This window comes from Stylophora pistillata, chromosome 2, assembly GCF_964205215.1.
Source record: "Stylophora pistillata chromosome 2, jaStyPist1.2, whole genome shotgun sequence".
Taxonomy (NCBI): Eukaryota; Metazoa; Cnidaria; class Anthozoa; order Scleractinia; family Pocilloporidae; genus Stylophora; species Stylophora pistillata.
In genome coordinates, this window is record NC_142520.1 from 38,284,087 (window position 1) to 38,306,756 (window position 22,670).

The 22,670-nt window shown below is 38.1% G+C and overlaps 2 protein-coding genes across 2 annotated transcripts in view; both read left to right on the top strand.

Moving 5' to 3' along the window:
* The first annotated feature begins 9,333 nt into the window (after positions 1-9,333).
* The window catches only part of LOC148739388 (uncharacterized), a 77,052-nt gene continuing 63,715 nt past the window's right edge, over positions 9,334-22,670 (top strand). Inside the window, exons 1-6 of the mRNA XM_088749468.1 lie at positions 9,334-10,294; positions 10,845-10,994; positions 11,270-11,392; positions 12,113-12,232; positions 13,324-13,441; positions 14,194-14,318. Coding sequence (XP_088605594.1) covers positions 9,982-10,294; positions 10,845-10,994; positions 11,270-11,392; positions 12,113-12,232; positions 13,324-13,441; positions 14,194-14,318 — 949 coding nt within the window. The 5' untranslated portion in view covers positions 9,334-9,981. The remainder of the gene's footprint in view (positions 10,295-10,844; positions 10,995-11,269; positions 11,393-12,112; positions 12,233-13,323; positions 13,442-14,193; positions 14,319-22,670) is intronic.
* On the top strand, positions 14,269-17,440 carry LOC148739389 (retinoschisin-like). Its single transcript, XM_088751259.1, has 2 exons — positions 14,269-14,743; positions 15,424-17,440. Exons 1-2 carry the CDS (start codon positions 14,480-14,482, stop codon positions 15,562-15,564), a joined length of 405 nt encoding a protein of 134 aa, XP_088607385.1. The 5' UTR covers positions 14,269-14,479; the 3' UTR covers positions 15,565-17,440.

Here is a 22,670-nt window from a genome sequence, read left to right on the forward strand (position 1 = left end):
ACGCGAACTTTTTCCAGCCCCTGGTCGAGAATAGCGTCTTTCAGGAAAGCGCCGGAAGAACGTCTGTTAAGTTTTTGCGAGGAAATAATCAATGAGGATGAATTTCTGTTGTTGTATGATGTTAACGAGTCGAAAAATCCACAGTATCTTTATTGGAATTATGAAAGATTTACATTGCAAGATAAAAGTGAGACTGAGTGTAAGACAGATTTTCGCTTCGAAAATTACGACATCCCTCTCTTGGTTGATGTTCTTGGCTTACCTGACGAAATATAATTAAAATCCTGAGGTTAGCTGGTCTCTTATAAAGTATAAAAAATTAATGCAATGGAGGCTTTCGAAATGAGTATTCTTTGTAGTGGGATGAAACTGGCTTTAAAGGTAAGCCGAGAAAACAAGCATCTGCGATATATCTCTTCTCAAGTCGCGGAAACGGCATGAGAGTAACCATTAAATTACCAATTCATGAATAAATCGGTAAACATGGCAAACAGGAGGAAAATGTATTGAGACTTTAAAAGAAAGATCGCAGCGCTCGAAAACTTTTTATTAGGTTCGCTGTAGAAACTGCGAGTTTGACTTCTGATTATAACTATACTCTACTTACATCAGCCGACCTCTCACATGACATGATAAATTGATGCTAAACATGATAAATTTTTTCCATTCTGTTTATAAGGAAAACATGTGGAGTCTACTTACTCGGAGCTGGAATCCATCGTCTATCTCTGAAAAAACAAGGACTGTTAACCACAGATTATACAAAATAACAGCGAAAACGGCGATATAAATTAATAATTTCAGCTCCAAAACCAAACAAATACTCACGTTTTGTGCACGACGGGAAATTTAAAAAATGGCGTACTCACCACATCTGAAACATTGTCCCATTCACACGCAGACATGCGCAATGTCATTTTTAGGTGAAAACGAACTTCCGGTGGCGTCCTAGACAGGTGACGTCCTCAAATCGTAAGGTCTCTAATTTCTTCTTTCTTAGGGCTGATGGCAAATTTAAAAAAAGTAAATACATTTCTTGTTTTTTCAAAGTAACACTCGAGACAATCATACTACTACGAAAAGTTGCGACATTTATGGATAAGTTCTAAAACCGTTTCACGACTAAAAAAAGAATTGTTATATATATCCTCAAGGAACAAACAGGAACAAGAAATTTATTATTGATAATGTTTTTTTTTATTATTGTTGTAACTGCAACTACGGTAACAAGAAGGCAAATGCTGACAACAGCCTCCTTTTAAGACGTTTTGAATTTCTGAAAGAAAAAAACTCCACAGAAAAGGTGTTGCATCTTCAAAGGTAGGCTAGTTTCTTTAACACTAGTCAACACGCTATGAAGTAAGACACTACATTTAAATAATCTAGAGAATACAACTTCTTCCCCTTTAAAAACAGATGACGTGATGATGATGAAACACCGAATACTTGGGAAACATATAATAGGTAGAAGAGGAGAATAACCTATATAAATACTTTGACATAAAGCATTAAACAGCGTAACGAGCTTTATTTTGCAATTAGATAGTCATTAAGTCTATTCGCGTGGTACTTTTCAAGGGAGATGCGATACAATAGATAGAGTTAGGAAGATGGTAAAATTTGAGCTTGGTTGTGATGCAAAGAAATATGCTATTCAATTTTGCCAAGGGTTCGAGACAAAGCCGGAAAAGATCTAAGTTCCGACGATGAATCGAATTGGGTAACCATGCTCAATTTTTGTAAAATAGCGGTCAAACGTCGGGCATGCGAGAGGGAATGAATTCTTGCCGACTGCATGCGAATTTCCCTGGCGAAATGTCAAATGAAAACACAAGAAACAGCCGCTTTCTCGCCAAAAAAAAAAGCGAAATAAATATCGAACCGTTCACAGAAATCTTCCAAAGGAAACAAAAATAGGGAAAAGCATAACTCCAGACTTTGCGAGGACACAGCATGTTCAAGTACGGATATTCTGTTCTTTGCTCTACAAAGAAGTTGTACGCTTTTAAAATATCGTGGCTCACTGTTCGTGTGGTTATGTTTTAACTCGTGTGAGACAATTTGCTTCTGACATCTAGTCATTATCTATTCATTATACCATTACCGGCGTAGGATGTTATGCTGACAAATTCTTTTGGAAATATGAAGGTCTCAGCTTCCGGAATTAATATTTTCCATTTAGCAAAGTAGTGGATCGCATCATATTATAGTGAGTTGTATGTCAGTGCACGTAAGGTGACGTTCTTACCTCTTGCACATAATCATAATTAGTATCACTGCCTTAGTTGGGGGTACACGTTTCCCGTTTTTCCATCTGCTGGATTTAAGGGGTTTTTGTGTCCAGTATCGGTGTGTTTTCGGTGTCTTGGCTCTTTTCAATCATATATATTAAGAGTACAGGACGCCTTTTATTCCAAGTATTTTTATTATATTTAATTTAATGGTTTTCAGTGGATTGCAACAAATTCATAGTTTAACTTATTGAAATCGCCCAGACTTGCTGGGGATTCGCGTCTATGAAATGCTTCACACACTAATAGCGATACGAAAATACAGTAGGCCAGAGTAAAATACATAAAGGGATCCGATTCGATGTGTGTACACTGACTGTAATATGTTATAGCTGATCATTGATTCTTTGGGTCGCTAATACATGCGTGTGTTGTGATGGAGAAAAGCGCGTTATTCCTTCTAATTATTCTGCGCTACGGGATGTATGCGATTCATTTTTATGTCAACAACTGATGAAAAGTCTAAGAAAACCATTTACGTTCTATTTTACTAAATGTTGCCCTCACGATACTCATACCGCTTCAACAGTTGTAACATTTCTTTCAAAAAATGTCAAACTTCCAAGACTGAAGAAAAAAAAAAAAAAAAAAGCAGCCATTTTTATTGTCAAGGACCAGATAGGAACAACACCTAAATGATTAATTACAGGTTATATATTACCTATTGTCACTGTCACTACGGTTGTAAAACGACAAATGTCGATGGCAGAATCGTTTTTAAGATGTTTTTAATTCCTCAATTAAAAACCCTAGAGAAAGCCTGCTGCACGCTGAAAAGGTAGGCCAGTTTTCTTTGATGCTACCATGTTAAAACTCTGAAAATGAAAGACTTCATTCAAATCATCTGGATACAACTAATAATAATGTGCTTATTCCTTTCTGAAGGTAAAAATAAAAGCATTATCCGAACAAATAAGATGGGATTCCCGCTCCTGAAGAAAGCGAAAATCGAGAGCGAGAATTTTTTTTTTTTTTAACGCCGTCCTTGCGGTAGAATAAAATTTTGAAATGGACATTTTATGGAAAGAAGTTACCTAATAATGATACTAAATTATTAGAAAACTGAGTAAAATACAAGTAGAAACCCGTGTATAGCTTTGATTTGTGCTAGGCAAATAATTTATCTAAGCGGATACTTACTTTATAATGGTACTATTGTCCGTGCGTGCATTGTGAGGATCAAAAACGTGTTATTTCTTATTGTTATTCTACTCCACAGGGTGTGTGCGATTCCTTCCATCATTACCGAGTCCTTCATATTCTTCTTTCTTATGGCTGATGGCAAATTTAAGAAAGTAAGTGTTTCTCAAAGCAACACTCGAGACACTCATGCTACTACGAAAAGTTGCGACATTAATAGATAAATTCTAAATCGTTTCACGACTAAAAAAGGAATTGTTGTTATGTATCCTCAAGAAACAAACAGGAACAAGAAATTCATTATTGATAATGTTTTTTTCTTTTGACTATTTTAACTGCAACTACGGTAACAAGACGGCAAATGCTGACAACAGCCTCCTTTTAAGACGTTTTGAATTTCTGAAAAAAACATAAAAACTCCATAGAAAAGGTGTTGCATCTTGAAAGGTAAGCTAGTTTCTTTAACACTTGTCGACACTCTATGAATGAAAACACTACATTTAAATAATTGAGAGAATACTACTTCTTCCCCTTTAAAAATAAAAAAGTTAAAAAGTTTCCGAGCGAATAAGATCTGATGATTTTCCGCCCATGAAGAAAATTAAACTTTAAAGCGATTAGTTTTGAGTTTTATATTCCTTGCCTAGATTTCGCATTTTATCATTTTCTGTCGAGAAATAAGATGGTAAAATTGACATGATATCACTAAATATCTAAATAACAGAGAACGCAATTTTTTAATCGACAGATTCGAGACATGATATTTACATGACATTTTTTCAAACTTTTCGTCCATTTATAATGATGAAATTCTCTTCATTACATCTCGAATTTTACGTGTGCGATGCAGCACATTGGACGTGAATGAGGCATAACTGATCGCCAAAGGTGACAAGAAACCTTTACATTCTGAAATTTGGCCAGAGCCTAAGGAAATTCAAATGGAATTGCTTTTTATTGACGTTCTACAACTTTCTACGAATTTTTGTGAGGTGCAAAGTTTTGAAATACTTTTCTTCTTTAATGTTGCGGATGAGAGACGCCAAACCAGTTTTTAATTAATCTAACCTAAAGTTTTGCGAATAAAAAAAAACAACAAACAAAGCAAAACAAAACAACATTATTCAAGTAAACTAACAGTATTTAGTAGAGGGTCAAAAAAGGAATAGTCCTTTTGGCTCTATAAAGCCAATGCGGTGCACCTTTTTTTATATTTTCGCTGTTTCTCAGAATTTTTGTTCTGTCACTTAATAGCGACTTTCTGTAAATACTAAGGTTAGGTGTCCAAGATGGAAAAATCGAAGTCGCCCAAACTTTGTTACATTAAATCCCTTATAAAGCTCTTTTAGGAAATACAAGATTCGGTTTCTTGTAATTGATATTTTCCAAAAATATAATTTTTTGAATTTTCACCTCCGAGAGGCCCTTAAACCGCCAAAAAATGTGTTTCGCATCCTCTCGTGGTGAACAGAAACGGAATCAAAAACCATGACTATTGCGATATAAGATAATTCTATGACCCTTCCATTGTATGAAAACTTTGTTGTAATTTTAAAATATTTCAATCTGAATTTTTAATTTTTTTTTCATATCATGATACTCAGGTGAAAATCACGTCTAGGTTTTCTGCTAAAAAAATAGTTTGGATGGAAGTGAGTTTAGAGATTTGCAAATGTGCTTTTTTAAAAGTGGATTGACGATTTGACACTATACAAAATAGTAATTCTCTCTATTGGAGGCCAGAGGAAGTTTTAAGACAAAATTTCAAAGTCAAAAAATAAAACTCCTTTCTTGATTAGAAAACCAACTGTCAAAACCGAAAACAAGCATAACATCTCTTATGACGGAAAATAAAAGATAAATAGGCTCTTTGCAGGACTTAATCACGTGCTTGGATACCACATAGCAACGCACTGCTGGTAAGTAAGCAAACCAGCGTCCCGCTCATCGTGGCGATCAACTCAAGCGAAACGAACTTTGACATTTTGATCGAAAACATCTCAAACGTTTGTTGTTTAAGAACGAAAAACGAGATTTATTGTGACTTTAGTTTCATCGAGCTTGAATTTCTCCTGATTTACCTTTGCTCTGGGAGTAAAGGCCAGGCAAAAGCCCAAATATAAGACAAGATATGGCCGATTCCCCAAGAACGAGTGACGGTGAGTTTCTTTGTTAACAGTCGTACTTCAATCTTATAAACGTAATGTCGTTCGATACAGAAAACAGTTTCTAGTGTTAGGAATTACATTTGCTTGTATCCAGAACATTATGATCTGTATTTCCGATTTTGCGTGTTGAATTCTTTTGAGTTCGTTGAACGCAACTAGTGTTCACACTCTCGCTCGCTTTCATTTTTGTCGCAACTGAGTGGCCAAATTCCCATCTTGGTATTTCGTAATCATAATATTTTCGCCAACCAATTGCGGATTCACAACTGACTACAATATTTTGTTCTGTTTTATAACCTGCCAACAAGAAAAAACGTTGCTGTGCGTTGCATTGTTGTGTTCCACAACGTAAAAATGACACCCGTTACCACAGCTCGTTGTCTTTTCATCGTTTTCCTAAGAAAGACGAACAACTCAGAGCAGAGTGGATCGTAAAAATTCGACGCACATTGTGTAAATATCCAAGCTCAGCGAAAAACTTAAAGCCTTTGGTTGTGTGCCTGCAGCCAGAGTCTTTCTGGGTAAACGCTTCAACCTCAGAAAATGTAAGGTCAGGAAATACAGACAAGTCGGCAGAAACAGCTAGAGGAAAGAAATAGTGGTCTATAGAAATATCACCTCCAATTCAATGTAATTCTTCTAGAATAAAGATATCTGGCGTAAAACTTCGTTTCGTATTGATAACACAAGATAAAAACCAACAATGTATTACTATGAGTCAGTAATTGCCAAGACAGATAAAGCGCGCGAGAATGTAAAGAACACTAGTTGTGTAGTAAATGGCTTGAACCCGGCGGTAACATGTGAGGGTGTAGTCTGATCGTCCGGGTGAGTGTAGTCCTGAAAAGGACTGTTGTCGGTGGTAGTGACTGACGTTTGGACAACCTGTGCGGAAGTCATCAGCAGAGTCAAGTGAATGATTGTTGTCAGTAGAATGTTCTTATTCCAGTTCGTGTGAAATGATCGGTTGGTTTTTCCGTGATGTTATTGGCTGTAAGACTCAAATGACGTAAGTCCGTCGTGTTTGGTCTGTTTCGATCTGTCAGTAAAGTTAGGTCGTTCTTTTTCGGTCGTTTGTGATGTTTATGTCGTGAATGAGTCGTTTGTATGGATCGGGTAGTTGTTGACATCTGTTTAGGGGAGTCTGTTCTAATCTAGTAAACCAGCTTACCAGAGTCAGTCGTTGATAATAGTCAGTGCTGTAGGTTAGGCATTGCGCAGAGTCCCAGTCAATGTTATGGTTGGTAAGTCGATGGTGTTCAGCAATGTGATTGCTGACATCACCTTTTCTCGTCGCCCGTCTGTGTTCAGTCAGTCTTGTTGTGAGGTTTCTGCCAGTCTCACCGATGTAGAAGGCTTGGCAGTCGGAACAATTGATCTTATAAATCGTTCCCTGTCTGTTCCTCGGTTCGTATTTGTTTTTAACGTTGGTTTGTAACTGACGTAGTGTGGTGATGGGTTTGTGGGCGACGCGGATATTGAAGGGTAGTAAGATGCGCGAGATATTTTCAGACTTGTCTTTTATGTACGATATGGTTGCTGTAGTCGTAGGGGTTTCGGTGTCGTTTGTTTCGGTAGTGGTAGTGGGTCGGTGAGTGTTTAGTCGGATGAAGTCGTTGTTGTAGTTGCTCTTCGTAAAAACACGGTGAAGGTATTTGTTCTCGTCGGATAAGCTGTCTGTCGAGTGGCATGCTAGTTGTGCGCGTCGTGTTAGAGTTCTGATATTTGTGGCTTTGTGTGATGTAGGGTTGTAGGATGACTCGTCTAGTAATCTGTCGGTGTGTGTCGGTTTCCTGTAAACTCTCGTCCGTAATGAGTTGTCGTTGTGGCTTACCAGGCAGTCTAGAAAAGGAAGTTTACCATTTTCTTCGACTTCTCTGGTAAACTGTATGTCAGTGTTTTGTTCATTAAGGTGGTGGTGGAATGCGTCAATTTCGTCGTGTCGAACGGCGGTGAATGTGTCGTCAACGTAACTTAGCCAAAGCGGTATCGTTTGTCGGCAAGTCGAAAGTGTGCGTTCCTCGATGTTCTGCATCACAATTTCTGCTATAACAACAGAAACTGGAGACCCTTACCGTTGTGCTGAAAGTGAGTAGACGTTAGGCATATGTTTAGCAAGTCCATGATGTGAATTCCAGAGAATCACAGGGTAGCGTCGCTTAGTAGTGGAAGGATAGCTATTACACAGCGGTCCAAAACGAACGCACAAGCACCACATGTAACAATCCCAAGTGTTTTAATTTTATGTGATACAAAATGGAACGCGGCCAGGTAGCGATAAATAAGGTAGTTACTGAATACTTGGTGTGATTGCGATAGCAAATGTGATAGAATTATGTGTGTGTAGTTCAAACTAGAAGGTAACAGAAAACGAAACGAAGCTAATTAATTGACCTACAAAACGATGACACAGCACGTCACTGTGCTGTGTCATCTATTCTTGAAATCAGCTGAAATCAGCTTCTTGAAATGTCACTATTCTTGAAATCAGCTGAACTAATAATGAAAGAAAAGATAAACTAAATCGAGCATAAACAATATAGGTAGCTTACTTTGGTAGAGCTCCTAGCGTACTTGAAAAGCGCGGGTAGCGGAGTAGACAAAACAATTTTACACTGAGTAGCGGAGCGCACGACCTCTTGACAGCGATCAACAAATGGTTCTCTCTTTGTCGCAAGCCCGTAATATGAGCGAATGACTGACATAAATTGCGTAACATTTTCACACCAATTACAGTAATCGACAAATAGCGCTATTTATTGCTTAAATAGCGCTATCTACTGCGAGGATCGTGCATCATACGTATCTAATACCGCAGTTCAAAATATATGAACTTCATATATTTCATTGTATCCAAAAATAAACCGTAACGTAGATAAACATTAACTAAGCATAGACAATAGGCGGTTAAGCAATAATCTAAAGGACAAAGAAAATAAATAGCGTTTCAAAACTAACACATAATGTCGTCTATCGGTAGCGGTATTTGGTCAGTAGATTGTCGGATTACAGTCTCAGTGCATTGTAATGCCAATTGACGGGCGACGAGGAAAGGTAATGTCAGCAATCACATTGCTGAACACCATCGACTTACCAACCACAACATTGACTGGGACTCTGCACAATGCCTAACCTACAGCATTGACTATTTTCAGCGACTGACTCTGGTAAGCTGGTTTACTAACTTAGTACAGACTCCCCTAACAGATGTCAACAACTACCCGATCCATACAAACGACTCATTCACGACATAAACATCACAAACGACCGATAAAGAACGACATAACTTTACCGACAGATCGAAACAGACCCATCACGACCGACTTACGTCACTTGAGTCTTACAGCCAATAACATCGCGGCAAAACCAACCGATCATTTCACACGAACTGGAATAAGAACATTCTACTGCCAACAATCATTGCGGTTTTCACCTGCCTGGTACATATTTATTTAGCTCACATTTGTCTTGTGGCCCGACCAAACTCATGCAACATTTGAATGCAACCACTTGCGACAGTGTTGTGCGCGAAGTGTTGCGCACGTTTGGCCACCCTGTGGCAACTTTTAGGCACGCCTTCAATTTTTTCGGCACAACTTCAACTTTCTGGCACGCCTTCAATTTTCTTGTAAGACTTTATCATTCTGGCACGCCTTCAATTTTTTTCCGGCACGAATTTAACTTTGCAGCATGACGTCAGCTTTCAGCAATTCTTTTTCACTGGTATTTTTTTGACTTGCGCGAGAGGAATCGCCGAATAGGAGGAACTGTTCGTAGTCTGTTAGATGACGGGTAAAACGCTTCAGGATTTTTATTTAAAAAACGGAGAATACCTGTAATCAGGAGCTTCTGGATTTCAGTTTAAAAGTTTTTTTTTCTCGGTCAATATGACCAGATCATTTCTTTCAAAGTTTTCTTTACATAAGAATCTTTTTACTTAGCATTTAGAACCAATATTTCTGGGTGGATATTTTTCATACTTGTATATACATTATTCTTAGGTCGCGTAAAGCGTTTGGAATTCATCAGGAGAACACAATAAAGAGTTATTACATCAAAAAAGGATTACAATATCATGGGTGAAGCATATCAAATTCATAATTCGACAGACGCTGAAAGATCCTTTAAAACTCAAATATTTGAATAAAGCTCAATAAGCGTTTTTCTGTTCTTCTTAACATTGTGTAAATTTTGTTCTTACAAAATAAAACTGTGAAGCAATAGTTTAATGTGGATGAGATATGATTGCTATATGTCTTTATCTAGTACACAATCAATCTTTTTAGAGAAAAACGACATTTTTTCCTTTCAAGATAAGCTCTCACAATGTTCTCACGTGGTCTCATTTTCAATGTTTTCAGATTCAGCACAAGAAAAGAAGTATGTGGTGGCTGTTCCGCCATTTGAGATTTGCCCTTTTCACCTCTGTCATGGAGCTTGTCACAGCTATTGATCAATGCGGGACAGAAGTAAGCATAGAAGGAATGGCTCTCAAGCGCTCTGTCTTTAAAAGATGGTCAGTGGCGGTTCCTCACCTCTGCCATGTCAATTGTGGACAAGAGATCAGGTGCCAAAGCTATAATTACGATCGAAAATACCAGATATGTGAACTCAATAACCGCACCAAGGAGGCGAGACCAGAGAATTTCCTTTCAGCCCCTGGATGGTTTTACATCCGGCGATTAAACGGCAGAGGTAAGAAATCAAAAGTCTATGTATTTCGGTTTCTTCTCACTTGATAACACTTAGAATATGAAGAAAATAAAATAATTGTCTTTATCATATGACCCGTCCGACCCCGCTCGCGCAATTCCATAGAAAACCATACTAAAAGTTGACGTGTGCATGGCCAGACGGGTTGACGTGCTTCGGTCCGGAAAAAAAGCCACCCTGCTGCCCTCGCGTATCTTTGTTGAAAAAACTTAAAAGAAAGAGAAATGAGAAAAAGGTCTCGTTTTTCAAGGAACTGCGAATTTCTTGTTCTGACTTGAAAAATAAAGGAAAAATTTTAGTTGCTGAGTTTTTTTTGTGCTTGTGTGGCTGTGTGCTCGTCTATCGCGTCCTATTTTAGGTTGAAATATTCAACACTAAGTCGTCATATTATAAAATGCTTATTGACTGAGTTTGGTCGGGCCGGTCTTAAGGCACGGACCTCGCTGCACTTGGTCCTTACGTCATGACCTCGAACCAAATATTTTTCCGTGCGGCCCTCTCACTTAGTCAATAAGTATATATATCATTGCAGCTCTCTTAGGCTCTATACCTGAATTACCGGCGATGTCTTGTCAAGAAATAAAAGCGAGTGAAGGGAAACACACCATAAGCGGCAAGTATTGGCTGGATCCAACAGAGAAAGGGAAGGCACAACTGATTTATTGCGACATGGTTAACGAAGGTAAGTCCCATAAGTTTTGTTTGAATTGTTTTATTTTGCACGGAGTTGTCAGTATCACGAAAGTATTATAAACTATACTGTCGTTATCACAGTGGTTACTTTTTGAGTTACTTTATTTTATGAATAGTTATCCGTATCATGAAAGTATTATGAATTATGCATGTGCTTTCATTAATATCTCCATCGTAATATTTGGTTTGGATCAGTTCCAGTGTGGATGCCTCTCGTAATCAAGTTGCTCTAACTTAGTCACTGCTTCTCTTTCTAAACTCTAGATATGGATGAATGTAAATATAACATCAGCGACTGCGACGTGAATGCAAATTGTACTAACACATATGGTTCTTACAACTGCACATGTAAAGTGGGATACACCGGCGATGGACACTCATGTTCAGGTAACTTTGAAGATGGTCTAGTGGATAAATGCTTCAGCATTTTTTTTTTTTGGTGTATCGTCTCATAACCTTATACAGCAGTACCCATGTAAGTTTTCGTACAGTTACCATGATCTACATCCGGCTTGTTTCAAAGCTGTTGTGTTGATAGATCTGGTAAAAAAACTCTGCTGAAAAATATGAACAACGTATAGTATACCTGTACTTGTCATCCTGAATTTACAGGAAATGGACGCAACTGTATAGGTACTAGATTCCTTTCTTTTTGAAACCCCTGATATCAGAAAGATAAGTACTATCATCTTTGCAAGACTTGTTTTACTAGCATGCCTTACAGAAAATAGCGATGAGTGTGGGCCTGAAGACAATGTTGACAATGACAGAAATGTATTAAATAAACATTCCGTGATAAAAACTCTTAATGAAACAAATGTATTAGTCATGAAATATATCAACTGGTAGAAGACAGACTAGATGATTACTAACGGGGAAGAACCACGGATGTGAAGTCGAGGGAATCGTAAAAAAATCTGGTGCATGCATCTAGAACTCAATTTTTTTTCTTATACGATGAATATATGTATCGCAGAGGTCAGTGGTTCGAATCCTGTACAGGCCTGATTTTTCTCAGGTCTGATTTTCGCTATTGCATAAATAGCGCTCTCTACTGCGAGGATCGTGCATCTTACGTATTTTTTTCTTATGTTTATGATTTTACAGATATTGACGAGTGTAAAGGAAACAATTCTTGTCACGTGAACGCTAGCTGCGCAAACAACATTGGATCACATTTATGTGAATGTTACCCTGGATATACTGGAAATGGACAAGATTGTACAGGTGAATTGAATCTCTGTGTTATAAAATATTGATCAAAATATTCCAGCAAGACGCGTTGACTACAATGCCGCGCCATTCAGCCAAGTTACCAGGGAATTCGAAAATATATCAGTTAGACTAGTTTTAGTTTATGCAGCCGTCAGGACCTCTAGGGTTATGTTCCTGACTTGTGAATGAAACATTTTAATAACTGATACATTGTTATTTTGCTTTGAACTTGGGAGTTAAGTCAGTATACAAAGAGCAGAATCAGTTTATACAAAGTTTGTTTCGCCTTAAAACTTCCTTTTTGTTTAAATGTTTTCTACTTGCAATGTCTTCTTTCGACAAATCTAATTCGATATCGATGAATGCGAAGGTGGCAATAACTTCTGTGACGAAAATGCGTACTGCTCCAATGCTTTGGGTCTTACAATTGCCCCTGCAAAGATGGATTTACTAGAGATGGACACATGTTCAGATAAAAAGAAAGCTTACCGTCATCTCGAGGTGCAATACTCAATTCTTTTCGCTCAAAGACAATAGAGATTTAAAAAGAAGACAAAAAAAAAAAAAAAAAAAAAAGAAAAAACCTGGTTTGCTTAACTTAATTCCTAGTCATCCACGATATTTTTTTGTCCAAAGAGTTACGTTGAAGTTATCGATGAGTGCGGTAATGTAAACCATGCTTGTGATATGAAAGCCAACTGTACCAACACTAAGGGCTCTCGTAACTGCACCACCTTATAATCGCACATGCAAGGAAGGATACAGTGGAGATGGATGGTCATGCGAGGGTAATTCAGATTAGCCTCACTAGCCGAAACTATATAATTACTATCGCCTTAGTAGCTGTTACTTCTTGGATTTTTGAATGCTGTTCCATCTATGAGATGATAATGGCAATATACCGATGGCAAGTCATGTGGACACTTCTCTAGCTAGCATTAATTTTACGAAACTCACCGAAATCGCCTATATTGTTCGTATATCACGGCGGATATACTTTTTAGCGATATAATTTTGTTCGTTTATTCCTTTGTTTGTTTGTTTGTTTGTTTTTTTGGTTTTTTGCTTCTATTGAATTGCCACGACATCGCTTTTACTTCCAGATATCGATGAGTGCAGTAACGGAGACCATCTCTGTGACGTCCATGCGAACTGTACCAACACTGACGGTTCCCACAACTGCACCTGCAGGGAAGAATACATCGGAGATGGACAGTCATGCCAAGGTACGAGCGAATAATGAATCAGAAATATGACTTTGATCGCACGCTACATCATAGTAGCCTTAGCATTAAACAAAGCATCGTTAGCAGGAACTATTAGGGACTTTAAGCAAACCATGACGGCTACGGCAACGAGATCGTGGAAAAACAATAGATCTAATTTGCAGAACAATAGCCCAGCATGTGCGTTTTCAAACTTTGTACATTTCTTAGCCGTCCTTTGCAATACAACAACGTGAAATCACCAAAATTTGCGTCGTCTGTGAAGCTAAACCGCGGCGGAAAATTATTTCAATTTACATTTTGAACTCAACGCTACTTTTATGCGTTATGTTGCGTTTGAGGTCTGCCGCCCTATGAGACGGTAAACACATCCATCCATTTTCGAAATTCTAACTAAAAGTAGAAACTCATTTTTTAATCGACGTCTTCCGTGGCGTTGCCGTCCTGACTGCTTAAAGTCCCTATTATCCTATTAAGTGCTACGTGTTGCATTTTAAGCAGCCTTACCCATGCCTGTTTATGCAAGGGTTCACCGTGATCTACATTTTGCCTGTTTCAGAGCCATTATAGTGGTGGGTTAAACATAATTGTGATGAAATGTTCGTTTACAATATCTAACTCGTAAAACACAAAAATGAGAAACCGTTGTTTTATCCTTTGCAATGATTAATAGCATCGCACGATTCACATTCTTTATCCACTTTAAGGCAACAAAAATGAAAAAAGTGCAAAATATATTTATGGTGTCTCAAGTATTGACGAATGTAAAGGAAATCACTCTTGTCACCTGAATGCTACCTACGCGAACGGCAACGGATCATACGTTTGTACTTGTAAGCCCGAATGTACTGGAAATGGAAGCAATTGTACAGGTATTTAATGTATTACATTTGTGAACCATCACATTCGAGAGAAAAGTAATATTATACGTGCCCAAAGTGTATACTTATCATATCATACTTTTCCAGATAGAAAAGGAAACACATGTGGGCCTGTTGGTGTAGCAGACCGCAACACAATTCCAGATGCCAGAATGACAGCAAGCAGTGTGTATGATGATTCTTATGCTTCATACTTCGGCCGACTGAGTGAAACCAGAGGACGGGGAGGGTGGTGTCCTAGGAATAAATTTAATAGAACCGACTACCTTCAAGTAGATATGGGTTCAGTGCTGTCTGTTTGTGCTGTGGCTACTCAAGGAGAAGTGCAATTTCCGGAATGGACCACCAGCTATAAACTGCGCCTATCCATTGACGGTTTGACTTGGAACACCTACGAGGAGACGAATAAGACAAAGGTTTGGAAGTACCAGTAAATAAAGCGTTGATTTGATCGACAACTATCAGTAATGGTTATAGGGCAAGGGGAATCCAATTTGGTCCGTGAATAACGTGAGTGAGTTACAACATTGTATCACTGCAAGCAAGAGTGTGAATTGTTGTTATTCACGAGTACAGTATGCATATGGTTATTTTACGGTGGGACAGAAAGTCTTGTGACTAGTGAACCAGAAATATTGCACAGTTGGAGAAACAAAATAGCCATCTGTTAAATGCATTAAAAAAGAACCACATGTCTAAAAGGTTTGGAAAGCACTACAATTGACATTTTTTAAGTAAAAATCAAAGAGTTTGTGGCGGATACGGATAGTTTGCAAGCAGATATAAAGCTAAGGAATTCGTGCCATCTTTAACATTTTCTATGAGTATAGGAGGGTGTATAAACGAGCGATCAAAACAAGAAAAGTGACAGAAAATTTTACTCCGTTTAGAAAATTCCGGCCGCAACAAAAAAGCACAACATTATGTTAATGATGTGAGCTGTTGAGACATGGTCAGATGCCCCCTCCATCCCCTCCCTTCCCTCCTTCACCTACAAGTACCTCCTTGTTTAAATGGACTTTAGAATTGGTGGACTACAACAAGGTGCTCAGTTTCTTTCTTTTTTTTTTTTTTTTGTCGGTTTTCTTTATTCCAGGTCTTTCAAGGAAACTCAGATAGAACAAGCATCGTGAGGCATTCACTTAGACCTGACTTCAAAGCCAGATATGTTCGGTTTTATCCTGTCTCACACCATATTTATCCCTGTTTGAGGGTGGAAATATACGTGCTTAAGTAATGCATGAAAGAGTTCTATTGGAAAAAAAGTGTGTACGCATGGCGTACAGTAGGAAAATAAGCATCACCAAAAAACTAAAGAAACTTTTTAAATCTAATCTCTACACACCTTTCGCTGCAGCATAATAAAACAGTTACACAGGATAAACGTGAAGTGGAAAAGGTATTCCAGAACTGTGTTGAAAGTTGTGTTTAGTCACTGTCGCTTATTAATTCTGCATTATCGTTGCTATCGGTGTGAGTTTTCTCAATTTTCCGATAAGTTGATAGCTTATGCAAACAATATCAGAAGATACAGAGGAATCGAGAGTAAGCGCGAATACCTGCAACTTAAAGGCGGAGTAGTAAGTCCAGCCAATAACAAAACAGATCTGTGGTAGAGCAACGCCATCTTGGAGCATTAATGCTTCAACAACAGTGCTCTAAGACATATCAGTGACAAGTCACTATACCACAACATTAGCGACGAGTAGCTATTCAAACGTCGTTGCCGGATGAAGACAAGCAGCACTTAAGCATTGGTAGAGTCGCAGTTTGCTCCGGATAGCATGTCTCCACAAATAATATATGATCTTTATAATGAGAAAAAAGGTTGCACTTAACGTTTATTTACTATCTAAGATCAGCTTTTCGAAGCCCTTGGTAATAATTAATAAATTAAAACGTATCAGATGACATGCGAAATTCCCATGGAGAAAGGTAGAGGGTGGTGGTATATATGCTAATTAATATGTACTTTGAAAGGTTTTACACCATTTCGTCTGGAATCACTTGTGATGATTATCTTAGAAATAGAAATATCGCAACAAACGAAAACCGAGAGCAACTTTCAAACTAAGTGAAGCTATAACTTTTGCAGGGATAACTCTTGGGTCCACAATTATAAATAATGTCTAATAAGATAATAAAAAGAAAAACGACAAAAGGAGAAACAAACAAAGGAGAAAAAAAAAGAAAATACGAACCGCCTCCCGGTTAGCTCAATGGGTAGAGCGCGGGACTGTTGTGCGGGAGGTCGTGAGTTCAAATCCCGCTGGACCAACACGCAGGGTCTTTAAATAACTGAGAAGAAAGTGCTGCTTTTGTAATAATATCTGCAAATGGTTAGACTTTCTAGTCTTCTCGGATAGGGACGATAAATGGAGGTCCCGTCTCACAAGGCCCTTGTATGTGATAAAAATTTGTGGGACGTTAAAGAAACTACACACTGTTCGAAAAGAGTAGGGCACGTAGTGCCTGGTGTTGTGGTCTATCTTTGTGTAGTGTCTATCAAATTGATGGGGGGGGGGGGTACTGCGCCTTTGAATATTGTATAGAATGTGCGCAATGAAAAAAAGGAATTCATTCATCAACCCCCGGCCTGAAACCTGATGTTTCTTTTAGCAACAACGGCCCTGCATAGTAACATGCAAATTGAATTAGAAATCTTCAGATCTATCAGTAATTTAATCATTATGATTGGTAGCTAATTCTCAAATCGCCAACACAAGAATCTAGATTTAATTCACTTCAAATCTTCATGAAAATGAACCTTACATGATGCAGGCCAGAGAAATCGGGATAAAACTGTGCATAACTTGGGAATACTCAGAACCTGATGCGATTGTACTTTAGAATAGTAGTCTGTTTTAAAACGATGATCCTTCAAGCTGGGTTGATCTTGAATATCGCTGTTAGAAAATATACCACTAGGGCATACATGTATTAAAACACTAAAGGTAATGTTAGTTTCTTCAAGTTGCTTTTGTGTTGCACATAGGTCAATATAAGTAACATAAGTATTGTTAACAATGCTAGTTTTGTTTGTATATTTTAGATTAAAAACCTATTAAAGAGAATTACTGGACTTTATCAGGAATCATCGTGGAATATAAACTTTAAATATAACTTTAATTTTTTTCAGTTTTGCGTCGAAATTGATTGGTTACCCATTACAGGTCAAATTCTCACCGGGAAAGCGTATAATGATCCATAGGTCTGTCAAGGTAAAGCGAGAGGACTCCATGAGCAAGTGAAGAAGAGGCGTTTAGCTTCAAATGTGAAATTAATTAAAGTTAACAATGAAAATATTTCCAGGCGCGAGGATCCGTGCTGCTTGCGCGTTAACAGTGTTAAATTAGGACTCTCTCGCAAAATTTAATCTTTAGAAATAACTACGCAATCGTAGTATAACTGGCAATTTTCACAGTTGTATAATGATTCGGTGGCGGGAACGGCCTAGCTAAGCCCAGATGTGTCATGACATTTGAGGATAGCCTGATTATACTGCGTGACGTGACTACCAAGTAATTTGCGTTGTACCCGGCATGTTTTAACCATGATCTATAGGCTTGGGACACAAAAAGGGCTCTTATCTGTTCTGCTAAGACAATGCCAAAGTTAAATTGTGACAGCTAAATACTCTGATCAGACCTTTGACTCTGAGTCATGGACCAGTCAGCATGGAGGCCGGTGAGCTGCTCGGCAAGGACCTTGTTTTCTTTCAGGATATTAAAGTGGCTGAAGTTACTTTTATGATTATCTTTAATAAATTAAAGAAATCGAGATCCGCAACAACAACATCATGGACTTTTTTTTTTTTTTTAATTAAAGAAATAAAGGCTTTTGTAGCCCGCAGTTAGCAAAGCTATTCTAGGCTGGCTACCTAAACAGACACTGTATAGGCTCTCACACATACACACACACACACACACACACACACACACACACACACACACACGCACACACACACGCAACAATGAAATAAATAAATAAATGAGCAAATAAAAATAAATAATAAATAATAGTAGTGATAATCATGTTAAAGGTTTTAACTGGGCCAGTCACAAAAGGGAGTTTTTAACAGGTCAAAGAGAAAGCTAATCAGTTGAAATACAAATATAAGCTAGAAAGGTCAAGGTAGCGCAAGTCAACATTCATCTCCTCAATTTCAAGAATTTTCAAAAGCAAGTGAGTTAGCTCACGTTTAAAAGGTGCTTTCCTTAGCTTACGAATTTCAGGGGGGATGCCATTCCATATTTCGCACCAACTCTAGAAAAGGAAAACAACTGATGATTTGTTCTCGCCTGTTTTATATAAAAGCTTCCAGCTACTGAGAAACGAGTAGACTAGGAATGAACCTGTTCAGAGTGAGTAAAAAGTTCAGAAAGATTGGGAGGAGCACAGCGATTTTTGATATCATGTAACAGAGAGGCAACCAATTTGAAGTAAAGCATTTTTATCGGTAGAATTCCCGAACTACTAAAAAGAGGAGCACTGTGAGATGTATAATCGAAAAAGTACATTAGACGAAGAACCCGCTTTTGTAAAATGACGATTTTCTTTAGATGAGTATTCGCGGCTTGGCCCCAAGCAACGAGACCATAGGAAATATACGGTTCAATGAGCGAGCGGTAAATGTTTATAATAGTAGTGAGCGGTACCAAGTGTCTTAGCCTTGCAGTAATACCGATACCTTTGCTTATTTTCGTGGAAATGTAGTTAATATGGTGCTTCCAGGAGAGATTACCGTCAATTAGAACACCTAGGTATTTAACATATGTCTTACGTTCAAGAGATACCAATTGCTCCGAGTTATTATCAAGTATTTTAAGGTTTACTTATCGGTATAGTTTGTGTTGATAAGGATGACAAATAACGAAATTAGATTTAGATACGTTAAGAGATAATTTATTTGAATTCAGCCATTCACACAACTTTAATTACTCTTCATTGACGACAACTTCAAGTTTGTTTAGATCTTTTTCTGCATATAGTAAATTGGTATCATCAGCAAATAGGTAAAAGTCAAACTTTTTAGAGGAACGATGCATGTCATTGAAATAAATTAAGAAAAGAAGCGGACCAAGTACAGAACCTTGAGGGACTCCACACACTATTCTCTCTTTGTTAGAGACAATAGAACCGCTTTGGGTTGATTGCATCCTGACAGACAAGTATGACGAGAACCAGTCATTAATCAATCCTCTAATTCCATAGTGGTGTAATTTATGCAACAAAATCAAATGATCAACCGTGTCGAAGGCCTTTTTCAAGTCAATGAAAATGCCACAGGAGTATAATTTTTTATCAATGTTGTTTTGAATTGTATTTAGAATATCCAGAATTGCATGTTGAGTTGAGCAGTTCTCTCTAAATCCATATTGCGATGTGAAAGACCTGATAGCGAGATTTTAAAGATGGAGAATGGATGATGCAAAATTGAGAGTAGTGGTCACTTATATCTGAGACAATGTTGCCGCTGAAGAGTTTAAAGCCAATTCTGTTATCAAGAATATTGTCAATAAGTGTGGCAGAATTATTATGGACTCTTGTAGGCTTATCAATTGCTGGAAAAAAAGGAGTAACTTTGCAGGGACAGCAGAAAGTTATGAGAAAAATCACAGGTTTCAGATTTGAGGAGATCAATGTTGAAGTCGCGCATGACATATATCGGTTTATTAGTAGAGCTTAGTCTTTCTATTGTCATATCGAAATATGTTTGAAATTGTTCAAGAGAAGTATGTTACCGATAGATTACACCACATATAACAGTTTTACCTTTTAAGAATTCGAGTTCAATCCATAAGGCCTGGAAAGCCTCGTTAGAGGTTTTTTCGAGGACTGTGTAATTTAAACTGGCGTCAACATACATACTGACACCTCCACAAGAAAGAGGAATTGGCACCTGTTCGAATTGGTAATTAGGTATATGTGGATTAAAGTCTATTCTGGCCGAATTTGTAATTTGTAATTAATTGCTGTAGGGGAATTTGTGCGAAGAGGCACGGTTCAAAACTGTTTCATTCTACTTTTGCATGATAACCTGTGGAACTTTCGTTAATGGGCGGCAATTACTCTCGGCAGTTGAGTGATCATAAATATTTAAATCGATGTTCTTAAGAGAACCTGAGCCCGTGAGAATTCTTCTTGCCTTCCTCCTCGACAAGAAATATTAAGGGCGAAGTGCGACATATCATTGATTCATAAGAAAGTATAACTCTTCATGATTAATTAAAGACGACACCGCGTCCAAATTACAAAAGAAAAGAGAGTACATTTTCTTTGCGCCCAGGACACGCCATATTAGCTTACAAAACAATAAAGAAGAGCCGGGTTTTGAACACGAAAGACTGGGCCGAGTTTCTAAAAGCGCGATTACTGCAGAGTATAACTGCCAATCAGAGGGTCTCAAAGGGGTGATAGCTTTCACAGGTGACGGTTACGATTTGGGCCATTTTACAACCAACAGTTAATATCATTCTATTATTGTCACTAGAAGTCTTTTTTGCAGTTAATTTCTTTTTACGACGAACGTTTACAATTTGTCAATTTCTACGCCTATTGGCCGAATTGGTTAGCCGTTTTACGCTGAATCGGTTAGCCCCAGTAAAGGTAGATATCTTAAAACTCCAACAATCCCTTAGGAAAAGCCACTTAGTGTCCTCGAGCATGAAAAACGCAAATGACTAAGGAGTCATCGACTTTCCGGCAAGTTTGCATCTGGTTGCAATTGGTTAAAAGAAAAATCAAAGAAATTCTCGATCACTTAAGCTCACCATATGAAATTTCCTTTATGTCACCGGCGTTCACAGGCTGGCGATATTAAAAAACAGGTGCCACCTTCATTTAAATTGAAATTCATCTTTTTCAGTGGAGAAGTTCAATCGCTGATGTGTGAAGAAGAACAAGATACATCAAACATACAATTGATCTGCGCACAATTTACCTGAATAAGAGGTTTAGTGGCGAATAAATGTCAAAATGAATCCAATAAGTGATTGCCGTGGTTGTAAAAATTGGGGGCAGAGTCTCTCATATCTTCGTTGTGCTTTACAATGAGATTCTAACTTCACTAGCATAGAGCGAATTGCACCATCTCTTTTTGTCTCTTGGATTTACGTCCACGCATGCTCACTTCGAATTACTATCATAGACCATCATGATATTCAAGATTTTTACAAAGTGACGCTCTGTTATGAGGAAACTTGAACTTCTCTCTCTTTAGTCAATTCTCTTTCGAACCACTTCTTGAGGTGTCACGCAACGCCTCTGGGCGATGCGAGACATCTTGAGGAATGGCAGCGAAGAACCTAATCTCTTTTGAGCATGCGGTGTTGATTTTGTCGTAAAGTCGATTCGAGTGCCCCTATCCTATTCTATCTTACCCTGCTCCCCTGGGAGAAACACCAGCGTGGTTTCCGTAAAAAGAGTAGGTTTGTTTGGAGTACCACTTTTCCTATTTTATCCCTCCTACTCCTTTGGGGCAAGCACTGCGTGAGAGCTCAAAATTATGTCTATATGCGCTGACCGTTTCCGCCTAGAGGAGGAGAAAACAATGGACATAAACTTTAATTTGCTTCCTATTACGGCTTTGTTCCTTATCAGCCCTGAAAAGAACATGGGCTGTAGTATTTTTACAGCTTCCTATTTATTTGGTAACAGATGTGTTTAAAAAGAATCAAATGCGGTTCAGCCCGGCGAAAAGAATAAAGAAAAATATAGTATTTTGATGTACTAGGCAGGCACACCAGTTTCCTCTTGTAAAAATTTTGTCTTTTGGCCCTCGATTGTCGTTTTTGTTTTTAATTTAAGGCGGAAGAATTATTTTTAAAACAGAATTTTGTTTTTAAATCGGTTGGTCAGTGCGCGTTTTTCTTTGAGGAGATCTAGACTTGGATCAAAAAATGTCATGCGACTTAAAAGAGATCGGTTTGTTTTTCTCCTTTGAAGTGCTTTGCGTGATGCAGAATGTGAGTAGACGTATGAATATTGTAAACGATCTCCAATCGTTTTTCGGCGAGGGTGGGTTCTGCATACATTGCCACTTAAAATGCCATACCCTTTTTCTGTTCAGTTGTAAGCGATTGTGACAGTCTCCGCTACGCCTGAGGGCAAATAATCCCACAGCGAAATTTAATTAATGAGATAAATCAACCAATTCCTCAATCACAATTCCTCAACCATGGATTGGTGCTAACGAGTGCAACAAAACGCCAGTCAAATTGTAATGAACAATTTCCCACCACTGACGTGCTTTTAACCCGAAAGAAGCTAAAGACATTATGTTACCAATTTAATTTGGTAAAACTTTGCTTGACAACCTTCCTTCCAAAAGTTCTCCCATCG

Excerpts from the sequence above, each read along its gene's own strand:
- LOC148739389 (XM_088751259.1), top strand. The coding sequence starts at position 14,480 with ATGACAGCAAGCAGTGTGTATGATGATTCTTATGCTTCATACTTCGGC. Across the intron at positions 14,744-15,423 it reads AGGAGACGAATAAGACAAAG|GTCTTTCAAGGAAACTCAGA; the intron begins GTTTGGAAGTAC and ends TCTTTATTCCAG.